This window comes from Aotus nancymaae, unplaced genomic scaffold (genome assembly GCF_030222135.1).
Source record: "Aotus nancymaae isolate 86718 unplaced genomic scaffold, 86718_ANA_hifiasm-v0.15.2.pri h1tg000022l_1, whole genome shotgun sequence".
In the NCBI taxonomy this organism is placed as follows: domain Eukaryota; kingdom Metazoa; phylum Chordata; class Mammalia; order Primates; family Aotidae; genus Aotus; species Aotus nancymaae.
Window position 1 is genome coordinate 8,588,853 of NW_026988435.1, and position 27,477 is coordinate 8,616,329.

General features: G+C 37.6%; 1 protein-coding gene and 1 pseudogene across 1 annotated transcript; both read left to right on the forward strand.

The window, feature by feature from the left end:
• Nucleotides 1–22,563: 22,563 nt before the first annotated feature.
• LOC105718812 (pyruvate dehydrogenase (acetyl-transferring) kinase isozyme 2, mitochondrial-like) lies at nt 22,564–23,321 on the forward strand. Its single transcript, XM_064379961.1, has 2 exons — nt 22,564–23,139; nt 23,285–23,321. The coding sequence occupies exons 1-2, from the start codon at nt 22,580–22,582 to the stop codon at nt 23,319–23,321; spliced, it is 597 nt and encodes a 198-aa protein (XP_064236031.1). The 5' UTR covers nt 22,564–22,579.
• An 86-nt stretch (nt 23,322–23,407) lies between these two features.
• LOC135276335 (small ribosomal subunit protein uS13-like) lies at nt 23,408–23,938 on the forward strand (annotated as a pseudogene).
• Nucleotides 23,939–27,477: the final 3,539 nt, after the last annotated feature.

Consider the following 27,477-nt stretch of genomic DNA (forward strand, 5'->3'; position numbering starts at 1 on the left):
TAAAATTATTTTTCTTGCTTTTAATTCAGCAAATCCACCAAATATATTGTAACTATCATGATTTTCTCACAATCATGTTCTATTAACATTAATATCAATTGACATTAATGCCAATCAAGACTTTCCTTGAATCACCATAATTCCAAGATAACTTCTTAAAATTAAATCCTTGTCAATATTTCTCTCTTGTATGATTAGAAAATAAGTGTCAAAAATTTCTTAAAACAATACTCAGACTTCAAATAAACCAACTTCAAACAACATATGGGAATTTTGTAAAATTATTATTATCACAGAAAAATATTTAAAGATTGTTTAATTTATGTAAATAAATTACTATCACTTATCATCTTAACCGTATCTTGAAGTGATATCTAGTTCCATAAGAAAATATAAAAAACATGATTCTTATATATTATATTTAGACATATTTATAAGCATTCAAAGTTTCAAGATTTAAATAACACTGTAAAATTGTTCTTTAGTTCTCATGTTCATCACTTGTGAATATTATGCTAAACCTTGAAAATCTCCAAAACTACGAGTTAGAAGATGAAGAGAAACAAATAATGGATAGTCAGTAATATAGGCAAATGGTACTTTGCTAAGAAAGAACACGTTTCCTAGAGTCCGGAAGATGGCCAAATAGGAACAGCTCTGATCCGCAGCTTCCAGTGAGATCAATGCAGAAGGTGGGTGATTTCTGCATTTCCAACTGAGGCACACAGTTCGTCTCACTGGGACTGATTAGACAGTGGGTGCAGCCCACAGAGGGTGAGCAGAAGCAAATGGGGCATCACCTCACCCAGGAAGTGCAAGGGATCAGGGAACTCCTTCCCCTAGCTGAAAGAAGGGATTGTGCCATGAGGGACGGTGCTATCCAGCTATCCAGCCCAGATACTATGCTTTTCCCGTGATCTTTGCAGCCCACACCAGGAGACTCCCTTGCGTGCCTACATCACAAGGACACTGGGTGTGAAGCGTAAAACTTGGCAGCCATTTGGACAGACAACAAGCTAGGTGCAGGAGTTCTTTTTTCATACCCCAGTGGCCCTGAAATGCCAGAGAGGCAGAACTGTTCAATCCCCTAGAAAGGGGGCTGAAGCCAGAGAACCAAGTGTTCTTGCTCAGCAGGTCCCACCCCTATGGATCCCAGCAAGCTAAGATCACTGGCTTGAAATTCTCACTGACAGCACAGCAGTCTGAAGTCAACATGGGTTACTCCAGCTTGGTGGGGAGAGGGGCGTCTGCCATTACTGAGGCTTGAGTAGGTGGTTTTCCCCTCACAGTATAAACAAAGATGCCGGGAAGTTCGGCTCTGCCCACTGCAGCTCGGCAAGGCCACTGTAGCCAGACAGCTTCTCTAGATTCCTCTGGGCAGGTATCTCTGAAAGAAAGCAGCCTGAGTCAGGGGCTTATAGATAAAACTCCCATCTCTCTGGGACAGAGCACCTCTGAAGGGGTGGCTGTGGACACAGCTTCAGCAGACTTAAACGTTCCTTTCTACAAGCTCTGAAGACAGTAGTGAATCTCCCAGCACAGTGCTTGAGTTCTAGTAAGGGACAGACTGCCTCCTCAAGTGAGACACCTCCCAGCAGGGGTCGACAGACACCTCATACAGGAGAGCTCCAGCTGGCATCTGGTGGATGCCCCTCTGGGACAGAGCTTCCAGTGGAAGGAATAGGCAGCAATCTTTGCTGTTCTGCAGCCTCTGATGGTGATACCTGGGCAAACAGGGTCTGGAGTGGAACCCAAGCAAACTCAGCAGACCTACAGAAGAGGGGCCTGACTGTTAGAAGAAAACTAACAAACAGAAAGCCATAGCATCAACGTTAACAAACAGGACGACCACACAAAAACTCATCCAAAGGTCACCAACATCAAAAAACAAAGGTAGATAAATTCACAAAGATGAAGAAAAACCTGCAAAAAAAAGGCTGAAAATTTTAAAATCCAGAATGCCTCTTCTACTCCAAAGGATCACAACTCCTCGCCAGCAAGGGAACAAAACTGGGTCGAGAACGAGTTAGATGAACTGACAGAAGTAGGCTTCAGAAGGTGGGTATTAACAAACTCCTCTGAGCTAAAGGAGCATGTTCTAACCCAATGCAGGGAAGCCAAGAACCTTGATAAAAGGTTAGGGGAATTGCTAACTGGAATAACCAGTTTAGAGAAGAACATAAATGATGTGATGGAGCTGAAAGACACAACATGAGAACTTCATGAAGCATATACAAGTATCAGTAGCTGAATGGTTCAAGAGGAAGAAAGGACATTAGAGATTAAAGACCAACTTAATGAAATAAAGCATGAAGACAAGATTAGAGAAAAAAGAATGAAAAGGAACAAACAAAAAGTCTCCAAGAAATATGGAAGTATGTGAAAAGACCAAACCTATGTTTTCTTGGTTTACCTGAAAGTGATGGGAGAATGGAACCAATTTGGAAAACACTCTTCAGGATACTATCCAGGAGAACTTCCCCAACCAAGCAATACAAGCCAACATTCAAATTCAGGAAATACAGAAAACACCACAAAATACACCTAGAGACGAGCAACCCCAAGACACGTAATTATCATATTCACCAAGGTTGAAATGAAGGAAAATGTCTAAGATCAACCAGAGAGAAAGGTTAGGGTACACACAAAGGAAAACCCATCAGACTAACAGCGGATCTCTCTACAGAAACCCTACAAGGCAGAAGAGAGTGACGGTCAATATTCAACATTCTTAAAGAAAATAATTTTCAACCCAGAATTTCATATCCAGTCAAATCAGCTTCATAAATGAAGGGGAAATAAAATCCTTTACAAACAAGCAAATGCTAAGGGACTTTGTCACCACCAGGCCTGCTATACAAAAAGCTCCTAAAGGAAGCCCTAAATATGGAAAGGAAAAACGGGTACCAGTCCCTGTGAAAAGAAACCGAATGTACAGACCATCAGCACTATGAAGAAACTGCATCAACTAATGGGCAAAATAACCAGCTAGCATCGTAATGACAGGATCAAATTCACACATAGCAGTATTAACTTTAAATGTAAATGGGCTAAATGCCCCAATTAAAAGACACATACTGGCAAATTGTATAAAGAGTCAAGGCCCATCAGTGTACTGTATTCAAGAGATCGGGTCGATGGGTGCAGCAAACCACCATGGAATGTGTCTGCCTATGTAACAAACCTGAACGTTCTGCACATGTATCCCAGAACTTAAACTATAATTAAAAAAAAAAAAAAAAAGAAAGAAAGGAGAAGAAAGAAAAGAAGAAAGAAAGAAAGGAAAAGAAAGAAAGAAAGAACACCTTTCCATCCTACTGAGAGGAAGGATTTAACTCATCAGTTTATTTGCCACTTCTCTTACCAAAGGTCTACCACTGTTCTAAATTGGTCCCATCCTCTGAAGTAATGTCAATCTCAGATGTTGGCAGCAGCAAAATCCTCAAGCTGTCATTAATTTTGGCCAGTCACATTTTGTTTCAAGGATATAGGTCAAAAGATTCAGAGAGCATGCAATTATGATCCTATACCTAGCAGATCAATATATATACTTCTGATTTAATATGTTTTACTTTTATTCACAGTACACACAAATTAATCCCCAAATATTACACCCTGGCTTCACTTACAAACATATTTAATAGTTTTTTTTTTAGCTCTGTTGCCAGGCTGGAGTGTGGTGATGCTATCTCGGCTCACTGAAACCTCTGCCTTTCGGGTTCAAGTGATTTTCCTGCCTCAGCCTCCGCAGTAGCTGGAACTACAGGTGTGCACCACCATTCCCAACTAATTTTTATATTTTTAGTAGAGATGGGATTTCACCATGTTGGTCAGGTTGGTCTTGAGCTCCTGATCTCGTGTTCCCTCTGCCTCGGCCTCCAAAAGTGCTGGGATTACAGGCATGAGCCACCACACCCGGCCATATTTAATAGTTTAACCTAACAATTTCTATTTATTTTACTACCTTTTTTTTTCTGATTAGCCCCAGCCATTATATATAGTATTAGAAATATAACCAAAATGGTTTAAAGACCTAGGAGAGTTAAAAGTCATTAATTTCAGTTTTTTAGAAAATTATTGCTACTTAATATTTTATTTACTTGAAAAAAAGATTAAAATGATACTCTACTTAGAAGGATGAAATAATAAGATATGCATTCATTAAATAATTAGATGACAGATTTAGCACTCACGATGTAATGATTTGCTGAATGACTTTTTCTAATGTGTTTAAGTCTCTTAGAAAATTCTTTTCACTATGTCTCTATGTCACAGAAGGTAGTCATTTTGTGTCTAATAAAGAGGGAGAAATTATATTGTTGTAAGACTCAATGCTGTTATTATCTATTTTTAAGTTCCAACCAAACCAGCTGAAAGATATTAAAAATAAATTACCAGCATGCAATTACCACAGGTAGATATCGTGCTGTCACCAAAAAATAATGGATGAACGGCAGATGAAATGCACAGTAGAGGAGGTGCTATTCGTCATACCGAACATGCTTCCTGATAAATCATATACTGTCTAATTAAGACAACAAAATGTGCACATTGAGACACCAGCTTGTCTAATATCTATCATGGGAGGGTGGGCATTATTTAATTTATTATACTTGCTAAATAATTAAACTACTTTATTTTAAATAACTTGTATATTTTAATCAAGGCAATGGGATAGATTGTAATACTTCTGGTTGTGAAAACAGCCATGGGATTGTGTGCAGTAGATATTCATTGAAGCTTTATTGGTTTATCGGTCCAATTTCTCTGATATGTCAACCACCTCTCTCTTTACCTTTCTAGTTATATGCATCATACTCCTTTTTTACACATCATTTCTGTGCTTCTGTAGGAGTCACCTGGAAATTATTCTTATTTTTCTACTGAATTTCTGATATTAAAATATTATATTTTAGAAAAAATGCTCACACTTTTTAGTAAGAATTTAAGGTGTTTGTATCATTTGCATTGTTATTAATTCAATAAGTATTGGTGAAGCACACACCAGATAGCGTTCCTACTGCTAGGGATTCATTGACAAAAGAGGAAGACCCCCATGCAAATAATCTTCACCAGGGGGCAGGTGGTAACTGATCTCAATTCAAAGATCAGTTTTTAAAGATCAGGTTGATTTTTTTAACTAATCAGAATTTAAAGTAACAGTCAGTGAGAGGAGTTTTAGCAGGGGACGGACTATATAGATAGAGGCAGTTCAATGATGTAGAGGTGCAAGAACGTGGTAGAGGTGAGTTTTGCAGGTAGTTCAACTGGAATGCCTACCTAACAGTGGGCAAGTGACCCAGGATGGGGCTAGAGATCTTATAATCTATATGCAACAGTTTACAAGAGCACTGTTCATAACTCCACACTTCTTGTATACAGACTACAGAAAGGTAAACATTGCATATGCTCCTTGAACATCAAGTTAAAGTATTAAAAGAGAAATATTTGAATGAACTTTGATGAAGTTGGGCCACATACACTAAAAATCAAAAGAAGAGACTTATATTTTCATGTTAGTCAATTTGTGTCTGTGTATCTTTTTGTGATTGTGTGTATCTGTGGGTAATTGGTGAGAATAGAAAATCTAATGAAATATCTACCTACATGTTGATGTGATTTGGTGTTTTTACTATATTGTGACAAAGGTAACACCTAAGTTATGATTATATGTAACAGGCACTGCTATAAATCTTTTACAGGTATTAACTCTTTAATCCTTATAACAACCCTCTAAAGTAAGGACTATTATTATCTGATTTTATTCTTTAAGAAACAGAGCCTCAGGGGAGTTAGTAACCTGCCTAAGTGACCACACACTGTAAGTTTACATAAGATTTATCAACAATGCACATCTAAATGGCAGTTCCTTGAATCCCACCAGCAGGGATTCTTACTCATGGCTTCGGAGATAGAGTCCAGGAAATGTCATATTTAAGAACCCAAAATGATTGTGATGAATTTTAGTCCAAGAATATTATTTTGACAAATAGTGTTGTGAGAGTTTTAATGATATCAGTGGTCCCCAACATTTTTGGCACCAGGAAGACAATTTTTCCTTGGACAGTGGGGATGGGGGATGGTTTCAGGATGATTCAAGAACAGTACATTATTTTGTGCACTTTATTTCTATTATTATTATTATTATTGCATTGAAATTTATAGTGAAAGAATTATACAACTCACCATCATGTAGAATCAGGGGAGCCCTGAGCTTGTTTTCTTGCAACTAGTCGGTCCCATCTGGGGGTGATGGGAGACAGTGACAGATGATCAGTCATTAGATTCTCATAAGGAGCACACAACCTAGATCCGTCACAGGCACAGGTCACAATAGGTTCCTACTCTTATGAGAATCTAATGCCGCGGCTGATCTGATAGGAGGCAGAGCTCAGACGGTAATGCCACCTATGGGGACTGGCTGTAAATACAGATGAAGCTCCAGCTGCCTGCCTGCTGCTCGCCTCCTGCTGTGTGGCCCAGTTCCTAACAGACCATAGACTTGTACTAGTCCACAGCCCAGGTGCTGGGAGCCCCTGCTCTATATGATATCAGGCTATATCTAATCAGAACTAAGAGTTTCTACAAAGGGAAAACCTACAGTGAATTTGCAATGTATTTAATAACAACTCAGGACATCTTCCAGCACTGGAAAGATAATTTTTTTTTTAATTGAAAGGATCCAACAAGTATTGTGTGAGGAGACTGTAAAAAGTATAGATACATGAAATTTGCACTTTTATTATGCTCACAGATACCAAGTCGGCTCAGGCTTACTTCGTTTTAATTTCTATGTTTTCTTCTAGGATGTGATTCCAATAAATAAACCAGGGCACCTGTTGGTTCTCAATACATACTTGAGATCCTGACAGTTTGCAAGAAGAAACAAAAACATCTTCAAAGGAACAAGAATTTGACATTTCAATGGCAACCCTGGAGTCTGGAATAGAACAAGACATGTCTTCAGAATTCTTAGAAGGTGTATTTTCAACTTTGAATTCTATACCAAAACTATCAATCCCGAGGGAAGAAAAAAGCATGCAAGAATTCAGAAAGTATCTCCAAAAACCTTCAGAAAATATTACTCAAAGATCTGCTGGTTGCAGATGATGGCATAAACCAAGAAAAAAGAAGCACTGAATCCAAAATGGAACAGAAATGAAAGCCGTACGGATCATCTTGAGTGTGATTGGCCAGACTGAAGTAGGAGAAAGGAAAGCTCTGGAAAGAGATCTTTAAGAGAGATGTATCCAGGAAAAAGAGAACTTGACAGTATAAATAATTTTAAAAACTGAAAAACATGAGGACAGTAAATGCAAATTATGGGACAGATGGAAGACTGGCAGTAATTCATTCCAAGGAAAGTATAACCCAGTGTAGCAACTGGTAAACAACACTCAATTATATAATACAAACAGTGCTTCCAGATGTTTCACTTTTAAACTCAATCCATTGGCAGATTTAATAATGGCTGCAGAAGAATTAAATGGCTTCACATTTAACAATGTGAAAGTAACACTTTTGGAGGTGGAAGAAGGAGAGCTAATGGGAAAAGATATTTTCTCATTTCACAGAAAAAGTCTTCAGAATATGCTCACTTGATGTTAATAATAATGCCGTATTAGGCAGTGTGAACTAAATACTATAATAATAATGAATTATTAGTGTAAAAAATTAAGAAATAAAATGATAAAACATATAATTTAGAAATATGAATATGATCATCAGATAGAAATCATAAACAACTAAAATGAGTCAACTGATTTCCTTTAGGTTGCAGGACTGAAAATTGGGAATGGTGAGGCCTTTTTATTTTTTCCTACAAATCCCTTATTATTTACATTTTATATGTGTGAGTATATTAAAAATTTTTAATATGTGTAAGTATATAAATGGTAAGGGCTTTTTTTCTTACAAATCCCTTGTTATTACATTTTATATGTTCAAGTATATTAAAAATTTTAAACTAAATTAAACAACATAAGTAAAATAATATATAGCTTATAGAAATAAGAATAAAATTTTAACGCCAATTTAAAGTAAAAGAATTTCCCGGTATTCTTAAGATGTTTGTAGCTTGCTTTTTTTGTTTCTTTTATTATGAAGTCTCCCTAGATATAATATAGTTAAATAGTTTTCATTTCCTTTCTCAAAGCTGGATTTTTAGGAGCGATTTATGCTAAAGGATCCTGAGTACCCCAGTCTTCTTATGTATGTCGTCTTTTTAAAGATACAATGTCAGTATCAGTCAGTTCAGGCTTTTGATTTACAATACCCACTTCTCTACTAGTTTGAGGTTCCAACTCGATAGCACAGGACAACTGTCAGTTCCTAGAAAATATAAGCTTTATATTTTGTTCAAAGCCTTGAATTTTTCCCTTAGCTATTAAAAATTATTTTAAACATAATGGTTTAGAGTAACTTAAATTCATGCTAACTGTTAAACATACACACACAGTCACATCTGATAAGGCACATGTATTTAATTTCAGTGCCTCTGACATCTACTCTTTTCTTCATGAAGGTGATGAATGGTACATTATAGCTCTTTTGTACAAATATTTGGTTTTGGTCACCTTGAAAATGATCTTAAAATCACCTGGGGCTATTATTAAAAATGCAGACATCCCCACTGCATCCTCAGTCTTACTAAATTGAGATTGCTGAGGGCAGAGTGCAGGAATCTATTTTAATGAAAAATTTTCTCTGTGATTTTCCAATATTTTTCAGTGTTTCCAAATCTTTAGTGCCCCCTCTGCAAAGTCCGGACTTGTCTCTTAGTCTGAACTTTAGTAAAATATAAAACCGAGATCTGCACTAGGATTGTTCCCACACTTAACACAGATAATGCCCGGCTTTCATCTGTGGGCATTGTACTAAGTCCTGGACATGTGAACTAACAAAAGACCTAGCCTTAGGAGTGAGGCAGGGTCTTAGGCATGTCAGAGAGAAGGACATTCATGAATTATGTTGGCAAGTTTAATATGACATACAGGTGAATATTAACTTCTCCTTTGAACCCTTTGTGAGTTTCTGAGAAAACGGATAACATATATATATATGTGAATTACAAATTTATAACTCTTGAGTGGACTAGGGTAAACAGATAAAAGTTATTGTTATTTAGAGTAAAACTCTAACTGAACAAATAGAGTAATTTTATATGCTTTGTACAATTTTCAGATCAACTCTGGCAAAGCTCTCCAAGGAGTAAGGATTTTTGTTTATGTGTAAGGCTACCAATATATTTCATTTTATTTTGATGACAAAGCAATTCAGTTTTGACTACTGAATTGTTAAAGTTTGCCTCTGCTGTTTTCAATTCCTCTGTAATTTAGGGATTGTGAATATCAGTCAGAGGGAAATTGCAGTGGCCTTTGAAGCTCTGATGTGCTGTTCAGTTAGATTTTTTTTCCCCTAAATTTTAGAGGTAGCGTTTCTCTATTGTAGTAAAACATACCTTAGTTATTTTTTTATTTTAGATACGTTCCTCTGGAGGAAGAAAAAAAAACATAGATTTTTCTATGTTGTTTTGTACTTAATATCTAAAGCTCTTTACAAAAGCAAGAAATTTTGACCTTAAGACTATTCTTGAATATATATATTCTTGAATGTAATATTATATATACTACATATAGCTGTTATGAAAGCCAAAAAAAAACTGTATGTCTATATCTATTCATACTGCCACTTGAATGAAAGAATATTCAAGGTAAAATATTTCTTTGAATAAAAAATCTTGGCAAATTCCATTGACTTTCATGTTATTATTTTTCTTTTCTTTCTCAATTTAACTCTTAAATAGCCATTTGCTTTGATGATCATTTTACATTTAGCTCACTATTGTCCATTTACTGCTAGCCAATAAGCCATCCCATGACTATAAAGGAAAGTAAATGTCTCTTTATATATATTCTACCTGACATTTACTAATACCTGATATTTGTATGCAGTGAATGTTTTCTTTAAAAATAAGTGAACTAAATTAAATAGAACTCCCCACATAATGCTCCTTACCTCTACATTTTAATTGATCTCTTTCAAATACATTTTGGGGAAGAAAAGCCATATGATCATCTCAATAAATGCAAAAAAAAAAGCTTTTGATAAAATCCCACATCCCTTCATAATTTGAAACTGTCAACAAACTAGGCATTGAAAGAAAATACCTTAAAATAATAAGAGTAATTTAGGACACACAGCCAATGTCATACTGAACAGGCAAAAACTGGAAGCATTTCCCTTGAGAACTGGAGCAAGAAAAGAAGGGCCACTCTCATGACTCCTATTCAACATATTTCCGTAAGGAATAGCCAGAGAAATCAGGCAAGATAAAGAAATAAAAGGCATCCATCTAGAGAAAGAAGTCAAACTGTCTTCACAGGCAATATAATTCTATACCTACAGAAACCTAGAGACTCTGCCCAAAGGTTCCTGAACTGTTTCAGGATACATTTCAATGCATCAATAATATTCAAGCCAAATCAAGAATGCAATCCCATTTACAGTAGCACAAAAAAGTAAAATGTCTAGGAATACATCTAACCAAGGAATTGAAAGACCACTACAGGGATAACTACAAAACACTTCTAAAAGAAATTGTAGATGACACAAATAAATAGAAAAACATTCCATGCTCATGGATTAAAAAATCAATATCATTAAAATGACCATACTGTTGAAAGCACTCTATAGATTCAACACTATTTCTACCAAACTACCAATGTCATTTTTCACAGAATTGGAAGAGTATTCTAAAATTCCCATGGAACCAAAAAAGAGCCCAAATAGCCAAAGCAATCCTAAGCAAAAAGAATGAAGCCAGAAGCATCTCATTATCTGACTTGAACTATTCTATTAGACTACAGTAACCCAAGCATCGTGTTACTGGTTCAGAAACAGACACATGGACCAATGGAACAGAATAGACAGCCCAGAAATAAAGCTGCACCTCTACAGCCTTCTGATCTTCCATAAAGTTGACAAAAATAAGCAATGGAGAAAGCACTTCCTACTCAATAAATGGTGCTGGGATAGCTGGCTAGCCGTATATAGGAGAAATAAACTGGACCCCTACATTTCACCATAAACAAAAATTAACAAGACAGATTAAAAATTTAAATGTAAGACCTCAAACTATAATACTAGAATTAAACCTAGGAAATATCATTCTGGACATCAGTCTTGGCAAAGAATTTATGACTAAGTCCTCAAAAGCCTCTGTAACAAAAACAAAAATTAACAAGTGGGACTTAATTAAAGAGCCACATAGCAAAAGAAAATGTCAAAAGAGTAAATGGACAACCTATAGAAGAGGAGAAAATATTTGCAAACTATGCATCCCAGAGAGATCTCACAGCTAGAATCTACAAAGAACTTAATGAACTAGAAAAAAAATAAATGTCCTCATTTAAAAATGGGCAGAAGACATGAAGTGACATTTTTAAAAATAAGACATACAATTGACCAACAAACCCATGAAAAATTCTGCACATCACTAATCGGAGAAATACAAATCAAAATTACAGTGAGATACTATCTCACACCAGTCAGAAAGGCTATTACTAAAAAGTCAGAAAACAACAGATGTTGGCAAGGCTGCAGGTAAAAGGGAACGCTTATAGACTGATGGTGGAAATGTAAACTCAGTCCTTGTGGACAGCAGTTTGAGGATTTCTCAAAGAACTTAACACAGGACAACCATTTAATCCATTTATCCCATACCTGGCTATATAGCAAAATAAAGCAGAACATTCTACCAAAAAGACTTATGCACCTGCATGTTCCTTGCAGCACGATTCACAATGACAAAGAAATGAAATTATCCCAGGTGCCTATCAGTGGTGGATTCCATGAAGAAAATGTGGTATCTGTACACCATGGAATACTATGTATTCATAAAAAATAACCAAATCATGTTCTTTCCAGCAACGTGGGATGCAGCTAGAAGCCACTATCCTAAGCGAATTAATGCAGGAACAGAAAACCAAATACTGCATGTTCTCACTAATAAGTGAGAATTAAACATCAGGTCCTCACGGACATAAAGGGATGCCAATAATAGACACTAGGAACTAATAGAGGGGGAAAGGAGTCGGGGCAAAGGTTGAAAAACTAACTGTTGGATACTACGCTCAGTACCTGTGTGATGGGATCATTTGCATCCCACATCTCAGCATCATGCGATGTACAAAGGTAACACACCTGCACATACACCCCCTGAATCTAAAATATAAGTTGAAAAAATAAAAGCAAAATATTGGGAGGGTGTGAAGACCTCACTTCTGGACACATATTTAATGTTGTAACATTTGATAGCATCAACAAGGAATTGACATCTTGCTTTTTCAAATGATCTGCTCTTATCACAACACCTCCTACAAGGGGAGCTGCATATTTTATAAATTTTATAAGGGTTTGAACATTGTAGATTACATGAAAATAAGTTTCTACATCAAGTTCAGTAATTTGGTCTCATTGGAACATTTTAGCTTAAATAAACCAATCATTGATTTTATAACTCATCAAATGGATCTATGCATATATTTATATTTGTGTCATATGTGTATGTCCTGTGTAAATATATAAATGTAATTAGACATGTAATATACATTGTTATGTTTAACCCAAAAGTAAATTTTTCTTTTATTTTTAAATATACCAGGTTAGTCTTTTGAGATTCCACAAAATAATGTAGGGGCAATTCAATCATAACATAGAACATAGCCTGCTTGTTTTAGAATACGTGAGCGTATCTTTCTCATTATTCTAATTTCATTATTTCTTAAGTGACCACATTAAAAAAAAGAACTGGCTTTATTTCTTTTAAGTGATGAAATGTTAAATTTCAAATTTTCTAGGACCTTACCGAGTTTATTTTCATTTGGTTTCTTGTTCAAACTCAAAGTCAAAAAATAAAATATTTTCATGAAACGTCTTTTCAGTGTACCAACTTGGTATGCTTTTGAAGTACTCTCCATGTCTGCAGGCTGGCACACATTACTCAGTAGCAGTCCCCACTTTCCTTAACAGGTAGTAGCAAATTGGTAAGAACTTTTGAGTCATAGGGGAAAAAAAAACCTGTTTTTTTTTTTTGAGACGGAGTTTCGCTCTTGTTACCCAGGCTGGAGTGCAATGGCGAGATCTCGGCTCACCGCAACCTCCACCTCCTTGAGCCACCGCGCCCGGCCGAAAAAAAAAACTTTTATATTGAAAATAGTCTTGAATAAAACAACAAAATGCACCAAGTAATTTTGTATAGATCTTAACAGCAAAAGATACCTCCTTCTCCCTTTTCATCCAACAAGTATTGTTAGGGCAGAAGGGGACTATAAAGTTATTTTTAATCTTTCTTTTTCATCCATAAAACTCACCCCCCAAATCATTTTCGTGATATCATATATTCTTTTAAATGAAGTCCACAGGCATGAATTAAGGAAACAGCCTGATTTGTGGCATAGATAATAGAGAAGGATATTTTAATTTTCAAATGTTTCTTGCAGAGATGCCTTATTTGATCACTGGAGGCTTATTTAGCACAGTCTTTGTATTCTGGTTTTGAAGCGTTGTTTCGTTTGGGAAACAAACAATTGTGAAGCAGAGTAATTGTGTGTTGTTTAGAATAGTTTAATAGAAAGCCGCTGAACCATTTTTGAGTAATCAGGAAACAGCTATGTCCACACTTACAAATTTGGTTTCTCTCTTTGAAAATCAACATCAGTGGAAGAAACTCAAACTTTCTCTGTAAAAATTAGAATAAAAAATTACACTCTAATACAATACTAAAGTTAATAAAAAATAAACGCTTCTCAAATTTTGAAACTTCTTACATGTTGTAAGGGTTAAAAATAATTCTCCTCACAAAAACAGTTTCTATCATATTATTCCTGTACTTAAATGCCTTCGATGCCTCTGTTAAATAATATTCTTATAAAAAAATAACATCTAGGATGGGCGCGGTGGCTCACGCCTATAATCCCAGCCCTTTGGGAGGCCGAGGCAGGTGGATCACGAGGTCAAGAGATCAAGACCATCCTGGTCAACATGGTGAAACCCCGTCTCTACTAAAAATACAAAAATTAGCTGGGCATGGTGGCGCATGCCTGTAATCCCAGCTACTCAGGAGGCTGAGGCAGGAGAATTGCTTGAACCCAGGAGACAGAGGTTGCGGTGAGCCAAGATTGCGCCATTGCACTCCAGCCTGAGTGACAAGAGTGAAACTCCATCTCAAAAAAATAAATAAATAAATGACATCTATAAAATCTTATTAAATGGTGGATATAGTTTTCTTTTTATTAGTTTTCAGAATTCTTCAATTAAGTTACAGATACTGTTTTTGATTAAAAGAAGGGAGATGGAGAGATAAAGAGCTAGAGAGAGACAGTGAGCTGTAACTCTGACTTGGTGTTATAAGTTAGTTTGTCTTAGTGGTTTCTGTCAATAAATATGGATCTACTCCATTTTTTAAAAATTCCAACATATGAATGTATCATAACGGTTTTAACCATTGCTTTATTAACAGACAAGTAACTACTCTTGTTTTTTCCCCACAATTTTAAACAATATTACAAAAAAACCCTTCCACTGAACAAATGCTCACTCCTTGGTCTTCCTTGTCATGCTTCCCATCATATATTTATTGGCTTATTGTTTCCTGTTTACTTATATACATCAAATGTTTGGGTCGAACCACTATCCATTGTGCACCTACTATTAATGCAGTTTTTGCTTCTTAGTCCAGCTGAAATTCAGGTTCTTGTCTCATGACCAGGAAAAATTAGGCACGCAGACACACTGAAAGGCGAGGAGGGTAGAATTTATTAAGCAAAAGGAAAGCTCTTAATGAAAAGAGGGGTCCTGCATGCAGATTTTCCACCTCACAAAAACTGAATACCAGGCCACCACACATGGGCTGAAGAGGCCCAACTTCTTCCCTGCATAAGGCACCAGTTCCTCATGGCTCCACCCCATTCTTCCAGTGCACATGTGGGTACCTAGTCTGAGCCACTCCACATTGATTTATTTCCCTTATTGTGCATGTGTTAAGGGATGGGATTTTTCACCATGGGCATGTTTAGGCAAATCCCCTGAGCACAATGACCTGGACAGCATTTATCTGTCTCTTGGCTCTATTACTATTATCTTAGTCATTGCTTGCACCAAACGTACAGCTCATCTGGGAATTGCCTTCCTGATGTACCTGACTACCTTTACTAAAATTGCATGCATTTCTCAGGTTTCATTTCGAGTTCATCTGGCCAGCAGTGATTGCTTCCTCTTCCGTAACACATAGTTCTTTGCCTTATGCATGACTCATTTATATGATATAAGATATATTAGTTTATGTGTATCAATATATTATTTATCTTGCCAACTATGGATACTTTAAGGGCATATGATTATCCCTTGAGTTTCTAGCATAATTAAATAGTTGCTACTCATGGGAGACGCTCTAAATTACAAAATTGAGAGAGTATTAACTCTCTGAGTTCCTTCTTAGTCAGAGGTAATATTTAAAAATCGAAAAAGTATAGCAACATACAGGCATCGATAAATCAGAATCACTGTTAGCCATAGTATTGAAACAAGTTCCTGCAGCCTCCTTGGAGAATCAGGTATTTCTCTTTTAGTGTTTAATTATGGGGAGATTTGAGATTCCAGGAAAGGACTTTGGCAGCTATGATCATTGGGAAGATAGTTTAGGACACTACATAATAATAAAGCCAGAACAAAACCATTTCAACATTTTAACAATAGGTCTTGCAGGTGAGTAATATGTAAATGTTAGTTCTATTTTTTATATGTAAAATACTACCATGATCAATAAGAACTTTCAGAGGCAGTTGTCACAGAATGAGAGATATTTGAATTGTTTATTCAAAGATAAATAAGAATGTTTCATTAAACAAGGAGAAAGAATAGTTAGTACTGAGCTTTCCAAATAAAAAACTCAAGAGCACAATAATTGGAAAATTCTTAAGGAATAGTGTAAACTTCAATTTAACTGGAGTCGGTGGGGAGTTGGAGGTTTTAGATAGGTTTGTATGTCATAAAGAATAATTCAGGCTGGGTGTAGTGGCGTATGCCTGTAATTCCAGCACTTTGAAGGCCTAGGCAGGTGGATCCTGAGGTCAAGAGATTGAGACCATCCTGGCCAACATGGTGAAACCCCATCTCTATTAAAAAATACAAAAATTACCGGGCATGGTGGTGAAAGCATGCAGTCCCAGCTACTCAGGAGGCTGAGGCAGGAGAATTGCTTGAACCTGGGAGGCAGAGGTTGCAGTGAGCCGAGATTGCACCACTGCAGTCCAGCCTGGATGACAGAGCAAGACTCCATCTCAAAAAATAATAATAATAATAATTCAGACTTTAGCATGTGAGCATGAAACTCTAGCAGTTTTCTAAGTCAGAGAATGAAGTGAATGAATTTGTGTTTTGGAAAGGGATCAGTAATCAAAGTCAGTGTGTGGGAAGTCCTGGGGCTTTATGAGAGCTAGGAATATTATATTATTATTTACATTGATCAAATAAGAGTAGTAAGTATCTGAATCAAGACAATGGGGGAAATAGGAAAGACAGATGGAGAGAATTAATGCATGAAAAATATATTCAGAAGGTAAGATCCGTAGAACTTTATCAGTGACTGGTTATGGAACAACTGAAAGAAGGAGGGGAATGCAATGGCACATTTCCAGCTTTTAATGAATGATGATGTCATTCACAGAGATAAGGAATATGAAAAGAGAAGGTTTGAACCCAGCAGCATTCAATGCTATTTGAAGAAGGAATGGAAAAAACTGATACGATCTCACTTTCTTCAACCAAAAAGAATTTTCAGATTACATGTGCATGAGTGAAGACTTTTGATAAAGAAGAATTCACATGCATAAAGAAACTAATATCTTATTATCAGTAAATATTAACAAATGAATTGTCAATTTGTTATAGTCCAAATCATGAGTAAACATTCACTTGGGTAATGAATACATCTTTTGTTATACATTGTTTCTCTATATAATTAAAAATTTACTTGTTCACCGTTAAAAGAAGAAATTTAGTAAATAGGTTGAACGGGATCTTTAAAATACTCTTTTAGACTAAATATAATTGCATGCTTAGCACATTTTGAATTTAATTAAAGAATATTTATATAAATACATATACACATTTCAGTTTTATTTTCTTTTTGAGACTAGGTCTCACACTGTCACCTTGGCTGGAGTGTAGTCGCACAATCTCGACTCACTGCAGCCTCTGAGTCCCTAGGCTCAGGTGATTCTCCCATCTCAGCCTCCCCAACAACTGAGGCTACAAGCATGTGCCACTATGCCGGGCTAACTTTTATATTTTTAGTAGAGACAGGGTTTCATCATGTTGCCCAGGCTGGTCTCAAACTCCTGATATCAAGTGATCCACTCCCCTCTGCTTTCCAAAATGTTGGGATTACAGGCATGAGACAATGTCCTGGCCCCATTTCAGTTTTTTAAAAAATACATATGAATTACTATCTTTTATTTAAAATGACATTTAGCATTGACTTTCAAATGTGTCTCTGAAGAACCAATTATTCTTATTTATTGCTTTCCCTAATTTGATTGATAAATACAAAAAATATTTCACATATGACATAAAGATCAAATTATTCTATATCAACTTTCATGTTAATTCTACTTTTATAGAATGTCTTAAAACCTAATTTTTGAGGCATGTGTAATACAACGTTGATTAGGCAGAGATAAATACTGAAACAGACTTTTTGTTGCTAAATACGGTAAAGTAAATAGAATGGAAATCAAAGAATTTCTACATATTAGAAACTGCTTTACAGTTTTCAAACTGGTGTTTATTAGGTTTAGTAAAATACAAAACAAAAAAGCAAAACCGTTGGCTTAGAGATAGTATAGGAATAATAGGAAGTTTTCTGAACTAGATGCAAGGAATCAGTTTCCTATTTGCAATTTGTTTGTTTGTTTGTTTTTGAGACAAATTCTCACTCTGTCGCCCAGGCTGGAGTGCAATGGCCCTATCTCGGCTCACCGCAACCTCCACCTTCCGATTCAAGTGATTCTTGTGCCTCAGCCTCCTGAGTAGCTGAGATTGAAGGTGCCTCCCACCTCACCTGGCTAATTTTTGTATTTTTAGTAGAGACAGGATTTCACCATGTTGGCCAGGCTGGTCTCAAATTCCTGACCTCAAGTGATCTGCCCAACTCGGCCTCTCAAAGTGCTGGGCTTACAGATGTGAACCACCAAACCCAGCCTCTATTTGCAATTTTAACTAGCCATGTATCCTGAGGTAAGTCACAGTGCCTCTGAATTTAATTATTTATAAAAATCAAGGGGTTGGACAAGATGAGATCCACAGACACTTCCAGCTCTAAAACATAATGAATTTATCATGTGGACGAGTAGTTTTCCAGAAATTCTTTCCAAATTCTTTCTTTTTTTTTTTTTTATTTTATGGCTTGATAAAACCAAATCAAAAGTACTCATAAACTAACCTATGGCAACCACAGCAAGGAAAAACAAAACGAGAAATGAGATGGACACTTGTCAACCACAATGGGGCAGTTCAGAGACACAGGAAGGTCGTCTGCACATAATTAGCCATTCACTAATGGAAAGTCAGTTCAAGTCAATGCAAATATTTGACGACGTTTTACATATTTTAAAGGTGAGAGAAGTAGAAAGGCATATAGTCTCTACCCTTAAGAAGATAATAGAATCAGCTTCTAACTTTTTTTTTGAGACTGAATCTTGCTGCATAGCCCAGGCTGGAGTGCAGTGGTAGGATCTAGGCTCACTGCAACCGCCGCCTTCTGGGTTCCAGTGATTCTTGTGCCTCAGCCTCCTGAGTAGCTGAGATTGAAGGTGCCTCCCACCTCACCTGGCTAATTTTTGTATTTTTAGTAGAGACAGGATTTCACCATGTTGGCCAGGCTGGTCTCAAATTCCTGACCTCAAGTGATCTGCCCAACTCGGCCTCTCAAAGTGCTGGGCTTACAGATGTGAACCACCAAACCCAGCCTCTATTTGCAATTTTAACTAGCCATGTATCCTGAGGTAAGTCACAGTGCCTCTGAATTTAATTATTTATAAAAATCAAGGGGTTGGACAAGATGAGATCCACAGACACTTCCAGCTCTAAAACATAATGAATTTATCATGTGGACGAGTAGTTTTCCAGAAATTCTTTCCAAATTCTTTCTTTTTTTTTTTTTTATTTTATGGCTTGATAAAACCAAATCAAAAGTACTCATAAACTAACCTATGGCAACCACAGCAAGGAAAAACAAAACGAGAAATGAGATGGACACTTGTCAACCACAATGGGGCAGTTCAGAGACACAGGAAGGTCGTCTGCACATAATTAGCCATTCACTAATGGAAAGTCAGTTCAAGTCAATGCAAATATTTGACGACGTTTTACATATTTTAAAGGTGAGAGAAGTAGAAAGGCATATAGTCTCTACCCTTAAGAAGATAATAGAATCAGCTTCTAACTTTTTTTTTGAGACTGAATCTTGCTGCATAGCCCAGGCTGGAGTGCAGTGGTAGGATCTAGGCTCACTGCAACCGCCGCCTTCTGGGTTCCAGTGATTCTTGTGCCTAAGCCTCCTGAGTAGCTGAGATTACAGGTGCCTGCCACCATGCCCAGCTAATTTTTGTATTTTTAGTAGAGATGGGGTTTCACCATGTTGGCCAGGCTCATCTCGAACTCCTGACCTCAAATGATCCATCTGCCTCGGCTTCCCAAAGTGGTGGGATTACAGGTGTGAGCCACAGTGCCCAACTCTTCCTAGATAAAGATATACACATTAGGTGGTTTCAGTATGCTTCTTTCTTACGGGTTAAATTTTGCTTATCAGTATTGCTGGAGATAAAAGTGCTGTTTCTCCCAGTGTTAAATATCTAAGCATATTGAAGCATGCAGCTTCCAACATGTTATCTTTGGGGTAGGCTGTCTTTACTTGAAATTTCATTGTCCTTGAGTAAGAAATGGTGCTCCAATAAAATATTCTGTGTATTTCAGAAATAAATCTTTCTGACCTCCACTAGTAAATGTAATGAATTTACTAAATTTAATTAATCGTTTCAATATCTGATTTTGCTTTAATGTTAAAATTTTGTTAGCTTTTACTTAGAAGATAGGAAATGAGGAATGTACAATTTGTTGGAAAAAGTAGTAATTTTATTAACTTGTACTTTTGGCATAGTAAAATACTTTTTAAAAAAGAGTTTGTGTTGATTTTATTATTATTTTTCACATGCAAGCTGCATTTATTTTTTCTTTTTCTTTTCTTTTCTTTTTTATTATACTCTAAGTTCTGGGATACATGCACAGAATGTGTGGGTTTGTTACATAGGTATACATGTGCCATGGTGGTTTGCTGTATCCATCGCCCTGTCATCTACATTAGGTATTTCTCCTAATGCTATCCTTCCCCTAAACCTTACCCCCTACTATCCCTCCCCTACAACTCCAGGGACATAGATGAAGCTGGAAACCATCATTCTCAGCAAACTGACACAAGAACAGAATGCCAAACACCACATGTTCTCACTCATAAGTGGGTGTTGAACAATAAGAACACATGGACACAGGGATGGGAACATCACACACCAGACTCTGTTGGGGGTTGATACAGTAAAATACTTTCTTAACAATGAAATCAAACTACTGAATTATCAAGTCATGCAAGAAAACAATAATCATAGGATAAATACTAAGTTTTAATCAAAGTTGAAGTCAGTAATGACAAACATTTTAGTCAGGAAAACCCTGGGACTGAGTCAGACAAATAAAAGAAATGGGAGCTTCAAGGCTGATGACAATGACATTTACTCCATTTGATTCCAATTCCCAGCTCACTTGGTCGTTTAGTTTGCCTTGTTTGGCCGTTGGCAAGAAAAGCAAATATAAAAAGGAAAGACCAGGAGCTAGTCCCCAGATGCATCTTTGAACTGAACCTCCTCATTGCTTTCAAGACTATTCTGGCCAAACCAGAAACTGCACCTGAGAGCTTTTTGAGCTTTTTTATGTCTCGTGTGTGTGTGTGTGTGTGTGTGTGTGTGTGTGTGTGTGTGTTTGGTTTGTTTGTTTTATTTTGTTTGTTTGTTTGCTTGTTTCTGAGATGGAGTCTTGCTCTGTCACCCAGGCTGGAGTGCAGTGGATCCATCTCAGCTCACAACAATCTCCACCTCCCAGGTTCGAGCAGTTCTCTTGCCTTAGCCTCCCTAATAGCAGGGATCACAAGCATGCGCCACCATACCAGGCTAATTGTATTTTTAGTATAGGCAGGATTTCACCATGTTGGTCAGGGTGGTCTTGAACTCCTTACCTCAGGTGAGCCACTGCACCTGACTAAAAAACTAAGTGTGTTTGATGAGGTCAAGATCAGCTAGCTATCATCTTGATGTCTGACAAAATTGCATACTTCAAGAGAAATTTTTCATCTTGTACAATTTTGACTTTTGATACAAACAGAAACTCATCACGAACCCTAGAATCAACATAAATTGTTTGCTTGCTTTAAAAATATGTGTTATTAAAGGAATAAGAAAAAGGGCGAAAAGCTGTTTTTATTGTTTTGGGTGAGATAACCTATAGTTAAAGGGTTCCCTGATTATATAGTGAAGAAGGGCTGCTCAGACTTTTCTTACAGGAGAGACTTTTTTAGCTGCATAACAAGATAACTTTCCACATGATATAAGTTGTTTAACATCTGATCCCGCCTAAACCCAGAAACCTATATGCATACAATTTACTATTTTTAGATATTCTATTAAAATCAAATATTGATAGAATTTTAATATTCAAACTATTACACATATGGAATTTTAAAAACTAACATATGCTATTTTTTCATTAATTACATTATGTGTATATCATCAATGGGAAGGAGAAAATTGAAAATGTGAAGTAGAATATAATTAATTAAATCTGATTAGGTGGATCTGCAAAGATTTATACATAGGAGTGGTGAAAATATAGAAAGGGATTTCTAACATACTACGTATACAGGAAAACAAAAATCAAAGTAGTGAATTGTCCCAATAGGTACTGGTTCCTTTAAATAAAGCAATATTATTGAAGGAAGACTTTCACTGAAACCCGTGAGAGTGGGCACACCCACTCTCAGGTGGGTTTTTGCCTTATCTTGGCTGTGTCGCCGTCATCAGCAGGCAACTAAGTTAAAGGAAGAAATACAATATTCCGAGGAAGTTGTATATATGCAAAGGGCTCTTTCACATGAACACATAATTTGTTGTATAATTTCTCCAAAACTGATTTAGATTTTGATAACGTGGGAAACTAAAAATATTGAAGACAACAAAAAAAATACTGAGAACACGTAATGTGAATCATTTCTCTTAAATGTGCTACCTATCTTTCAAATAGACCTAATTTAGAATCAGAATTTTATAAATGAAAATGACATGATAAACAAAATTGAACTTATATTTAGCCAAAACCTTCATGGCAAAGAGCTGCTGGGCCGCGCTGGGCCGAACGGAGCGCAGACGCAGCCCGCGCGGGGACCACAACCTGAGCCCTTGCCGCGGCCGCCGCAGCCATGCGCTGGGTCTGGGCGCTGCTGAAGAATGCGTCCCTGGCAGGGGCGCCCAAGTACATCGAGCACTTCAGCAAGTTCTCCCCGTCCCCGCTGTCCATGAAGCAGTTTCTGGACTTCGGATCCAGCAATGCCTGTGAGAAAACCTCCTTCACCTTCCTCAGGCAGGAGTTGCCTGTTCGCCGGGCTAACATCATCATGAAAGAGATCAACCTGCTTCCCGACCGGGTGCTCAGCACACCCTCCGTGCAGCTGGTGCAAAGCTGGTATGTCCAGAGCCTCCTGGACGTCATGGAGTTCCTGGACAAAGATCCCGAGGACCATCGCACCCTGAACCAGTTCACAGACGCCCTGGTCACCATCCGGAACCGGCACAATGACGTGGTACCCACCATGGCACAAGGTGTGCTTGAGTACAAGGACACTTGCGGCGATGACCCCCTCTCCAACCAGAATATCCGGTACTTCCTGAACCGCTTCTACCTCAGCCGCATCTCCATCCGCATGCTCATCAACCAGCACAGTGGGTGCCGGCTGCAGGGGGGTGCAGGGGCTGCAGGGGGGTGCAGAGGGGTGCAGGGGCCACAGGGAGGGTGCAGGGGGTGCGGGGGCTGCAGGGGGGTGCGGGGGCTGCAGGGGGGTGCGGGGGGCTGCGGTGGGGGTGCGGGGGGCTGCGGTGGGGGTGCGGGGGGGTGTGGGGGTGCATAGTGCTGGACCCCAGGGCCGGGCTGCTGAGGGGACCTAGGCCGCTATTCAGAACTCCACAAAAGGAGTCTTTGAATAGTTACTCCAGTAACTTCAGAGTTACTGGCTCCAAAATGGAAAAATAAAATGTTTCTTTTTCATTTAAAAAAAAACCAACCTTCCACAGGAGGCTTACACGCCGCCGCTTGTGCTGCCGCCAAGTCTCTAGTGATCCCTGAAAAGTTCCAGCATATTTTGCGAGTACTCAACACCAACATCGATGCGCGGCGGAAAATAGCCTTTGCCATCACTGCCATTAAGGGTGTGGGCTGAAGATACGCTCATGTGGTGTTGAGGAAAGCAGACATTGACCTCACCAAGAGGGCAGGAGAACTCACTGAGGATGAGGTGGAACGTGTGATCACCATTATGCAGAATCCACGCCAATATAAGATCCCAGACTGGTTCTTGAACAGATAGAAGGATGTAAAGGATGGAAAATATAGCCAGGTCCTAGCCAATGGTCTGGACAACAAGCTCAGTGAAGACCTGGAGCGACTGAAGAAGATTCGGGCCCATAGAGGGCTTCGCCACTTCTGGGGCCTTCGTGTCCGAGGCCAGCACACCAACACCACTGGCCGCCATGGCCGCACCATGGGTGTATCCAAGAAGAAATAAGTCTGTAGGCCTTGTCTGTTAATAATTAGTTTATATACCCCCCCCCAAAAAAAAAAAAAAAAAAACGTGAACAACTCTTTGATGGAATGTTTATAATTCGTATCCCTGAATATGTCTAGGAATTGTCAGTTTATTTTTCTGAATGTTTTAGATACTTAATTTTAAATTGTCTGATAGACCTATGGCATTATTTTTTAAAAATATATAGTTTCAAATAGCTAGAAAGGGAGATATTGAATGTTCCCAAGACAAAAGAAATAACTGTCTGAGAAGATGGATGTACTAATTACCCTGATCTGATCACTACACATTATTATTTTTTTCTCTTGTCTATGAATTTTCTTCTTCTTTTTTTTTATTGTAATTTAGGTTTTGGGGTACATGTGCAGCTCACACAGAATTGTTGCACAAGTACATACATGGCAATGTGGTTTGCTGCCTCTATCCCCCCTGTAACCTATATCTGGCATTTCTCCCCATGTTATCTCTCCCTAACCTTCCCACCAACGGCTGTCCCTCCCGTACCCGCCTCCAACAGACCCCAATGTGTGATCCTCCCCTCCCTGTGTCCATGTGTTCTTATTGTTCAACACCCACCTATGACTGAGAACATGTGGTGTTTGATTTTCTCTTCTTGTGTCAGTTTGCTGAGAATGTTGGTTTCCAGATTCATCCATGTCCCTACAAAGGACATGAACTCATCATTTTTTATGGCTGCATATTATTACATTTTCTTTGTCCAGTCTATCATCGATGGGCATTTGGGTTGGTTCCAGATCTTTGCTATTGTAAACAGTGCTGTAATGAACATACATGTGCATGTGTCTTTATAATAGAACGATTTATAATCCTTTGGATATATACCCAGTAATGGGACTGCTGGGTCAAATGGAATTTCTGTTTCTAGATCCTTGAGGAATTGCCACACTGTTTTCCACAATGGCTGAACTAATTTACACTCCCGCCAACAGTGTAAAACTGTTCCTATTTCTCCACATCCTCTCCAGCATCTGTTGTCTCCAGATTTTTTAATGATCACCATTCTAACTGGCGTGAGATAATATCTCGGTGTGGTTTTGATTTGCATTTCTCTAATGACCAGTGATGATGAGCATTTTTTCATATGTTTGTTGGCCTCATATATGTCTTCTTTTGAAAAGTGTCTGTTCAAACATTCCCACTGAGATGAACCTGCCACCTCGTTTGGAAATGTGGTGATCACTCACCCTCTGCTTTGCTCTCACTGGGAGCTGCACTCCAGAGCTGTTCCTATTTGGCCATCTCGGATCTCCTACCAATCACTACACTTTATATGTATCAAAACATCATGATGTACCCCATGAATATGTACATATATTATTTGTCAGTTAAAAAAATTAAATTAAATAATAAAATAAAACATAACAAGTTTTAAATTAATAACTTTTCTATTGTTAAGTAAATACCATTCTTAATTGCTCATTACAGAATGCATTAATCAGCAGTTGCTGCAGTAACAATTCCAAAATTGCAGTGGATTACAACAATAAATATTTATTTATTTCTCATGGTACATGAAGATTGTAGGTCAAGTATGGCTCTACTTAATATGCTTTCTCATTCCTGAGCCCTGGCTAAAGTGTCAACCTCTGTACTGGACATGCTAGTCCCTCTGCAGAGGGTAAAAAATTCTAGAGGATGAGCCAACTCTACATTTAAGCTACCTGGTTGGACATATATCTCGTCTTCTCACTTATATTAGCCAAAGCTAAGCTAGTATAAGAAAAGTTGATTAAGCAGGAAAATTAGGTGAGTGAGAAGAGTGAACAAAATTTATACTCTTCTTAAGCACATATTCACTTCCCTCCTGTGTGTGTGCATGCGCGTGCGTGCACACACACACACAGACACACATTTATATGCCAGGTTCTTGATACCGACTTCAGATCTGGATACAGTGTCCCAAGTATTTAAGAAAACAAGTTAACCAGGTTAATTACCAATAAATGCAACCAACATACAATGAGGGTACAAAGATAGAACAATGGTAAGAAACCCATCCATTCACAAAGGGAAAGAAGGGCGATGCCACTGGTTAAAGAATGTAAGAACTTCTTATCCTGACAATGGCTCATGCTCTTTCATTAGGCCATATTTGCTCTCTGAGAATTCCTCCCTAGTTCGTTGTTTTTTTATAGCTACTGGATCCATGAGGACTTCTTTTTCATTTCTCTCTTGTCCACTGCTGATACAGACATTGGAAAATAGACCTTCATTTGGAAGAAATAAGTGTCTTTACCAGCCTGCTTTCTGCCTTATAAAGTGGGGTGCTCAAAGGTCATTTTACAATTCTACTAGTCAGTTTCTTTTCATCGAGGTTAATGGCATGTTTGACAATACAAATCTCTTTAAAAAACTAAAAAACAAAATATATTTTGATTCCATCAAAGTCTGTGTGCCAATAGCAATAATTATTACTTCTGAGAATTGCCTGACTCTCAAAGCATAATTAAATGTACTTTGAATTTATCCAGCTTTAACTTTTGACTTCTCTAGGACCAGGCTCTTGGTCTCTCTTTTCTGAACTACTTTACGCAACTGACAGCTTTCACTTGGGGCCACCTTAAAACAATCAGAGTTTTTGGCAAAATATCTTTTTCCTGAGACTAAGTCATGTTTAGGGTGAATCTTAATCAGGTTTAATAGCCCAAAGCATTTCTTTTTAAAGTATTTTTCTCTGATGCTAGATGAGAAATAATCTCAACTAGTCTCAGAATGTCTAGACTTGGTTTTTCTTTCACAGCTATTGTAAATAAGGTGATTCTTTCCTCAGTTCATCGAATGCAGAAAACATTCAATGAATGCTAGCAACATTCTGTCTCAAAGTTTTTTCCCGAAAGTCCATTAAGTTAAATTTTTTTTGTTCCAAATTATCATAGGTAGGAGTTGTACTGCATTGCATGACAAAATTGCCATTTCTTCTAGACTCTGAGTGTAGCCCACAGTCCAGCACCAGTTTGTTTGTATTGTTTATTCAGTAGCAAAATTCCAGCATCAAGTACCAATGATATTCTATAGTTTCTGTTGTAGTAATAAAAACCTCCAATATCTTAATGGCTTACAAGAATAAACCTTTATTTCTTGCTCTTCTTATACATTATTTCTGGCTGACTGTACTCTGCTCCACATGTCTTATCAATCAAAAACTCATGCTAGAGAGCAGTAGCCTCTATTTGGTTTAATTTGTTTTTGCAAAAGAAGGTAGAAGCTAAAGATGCTGATCCTGAACTATGAAGTTATTTCTAAAGGTTATCTTTGGAACTGTGGAGCATGTTATTCACTCACATTTCATTAGTCAAAGCAATTTATACGGCCAAGCCTGTCAGTGGGTAGGGAAAGTTAACGCAAAGGCAAGAGGAAATGTGAATATTTGAGATCAGTAGTGCAATTTTATTCCATTGTGTTAACCTTCTGCATCATAAGAAAGATTTTTGTAGACCCACAGACAGGAATACAAAAGTGGCACACTTACACCTACATCTGGGTTGAAACATTTTTTA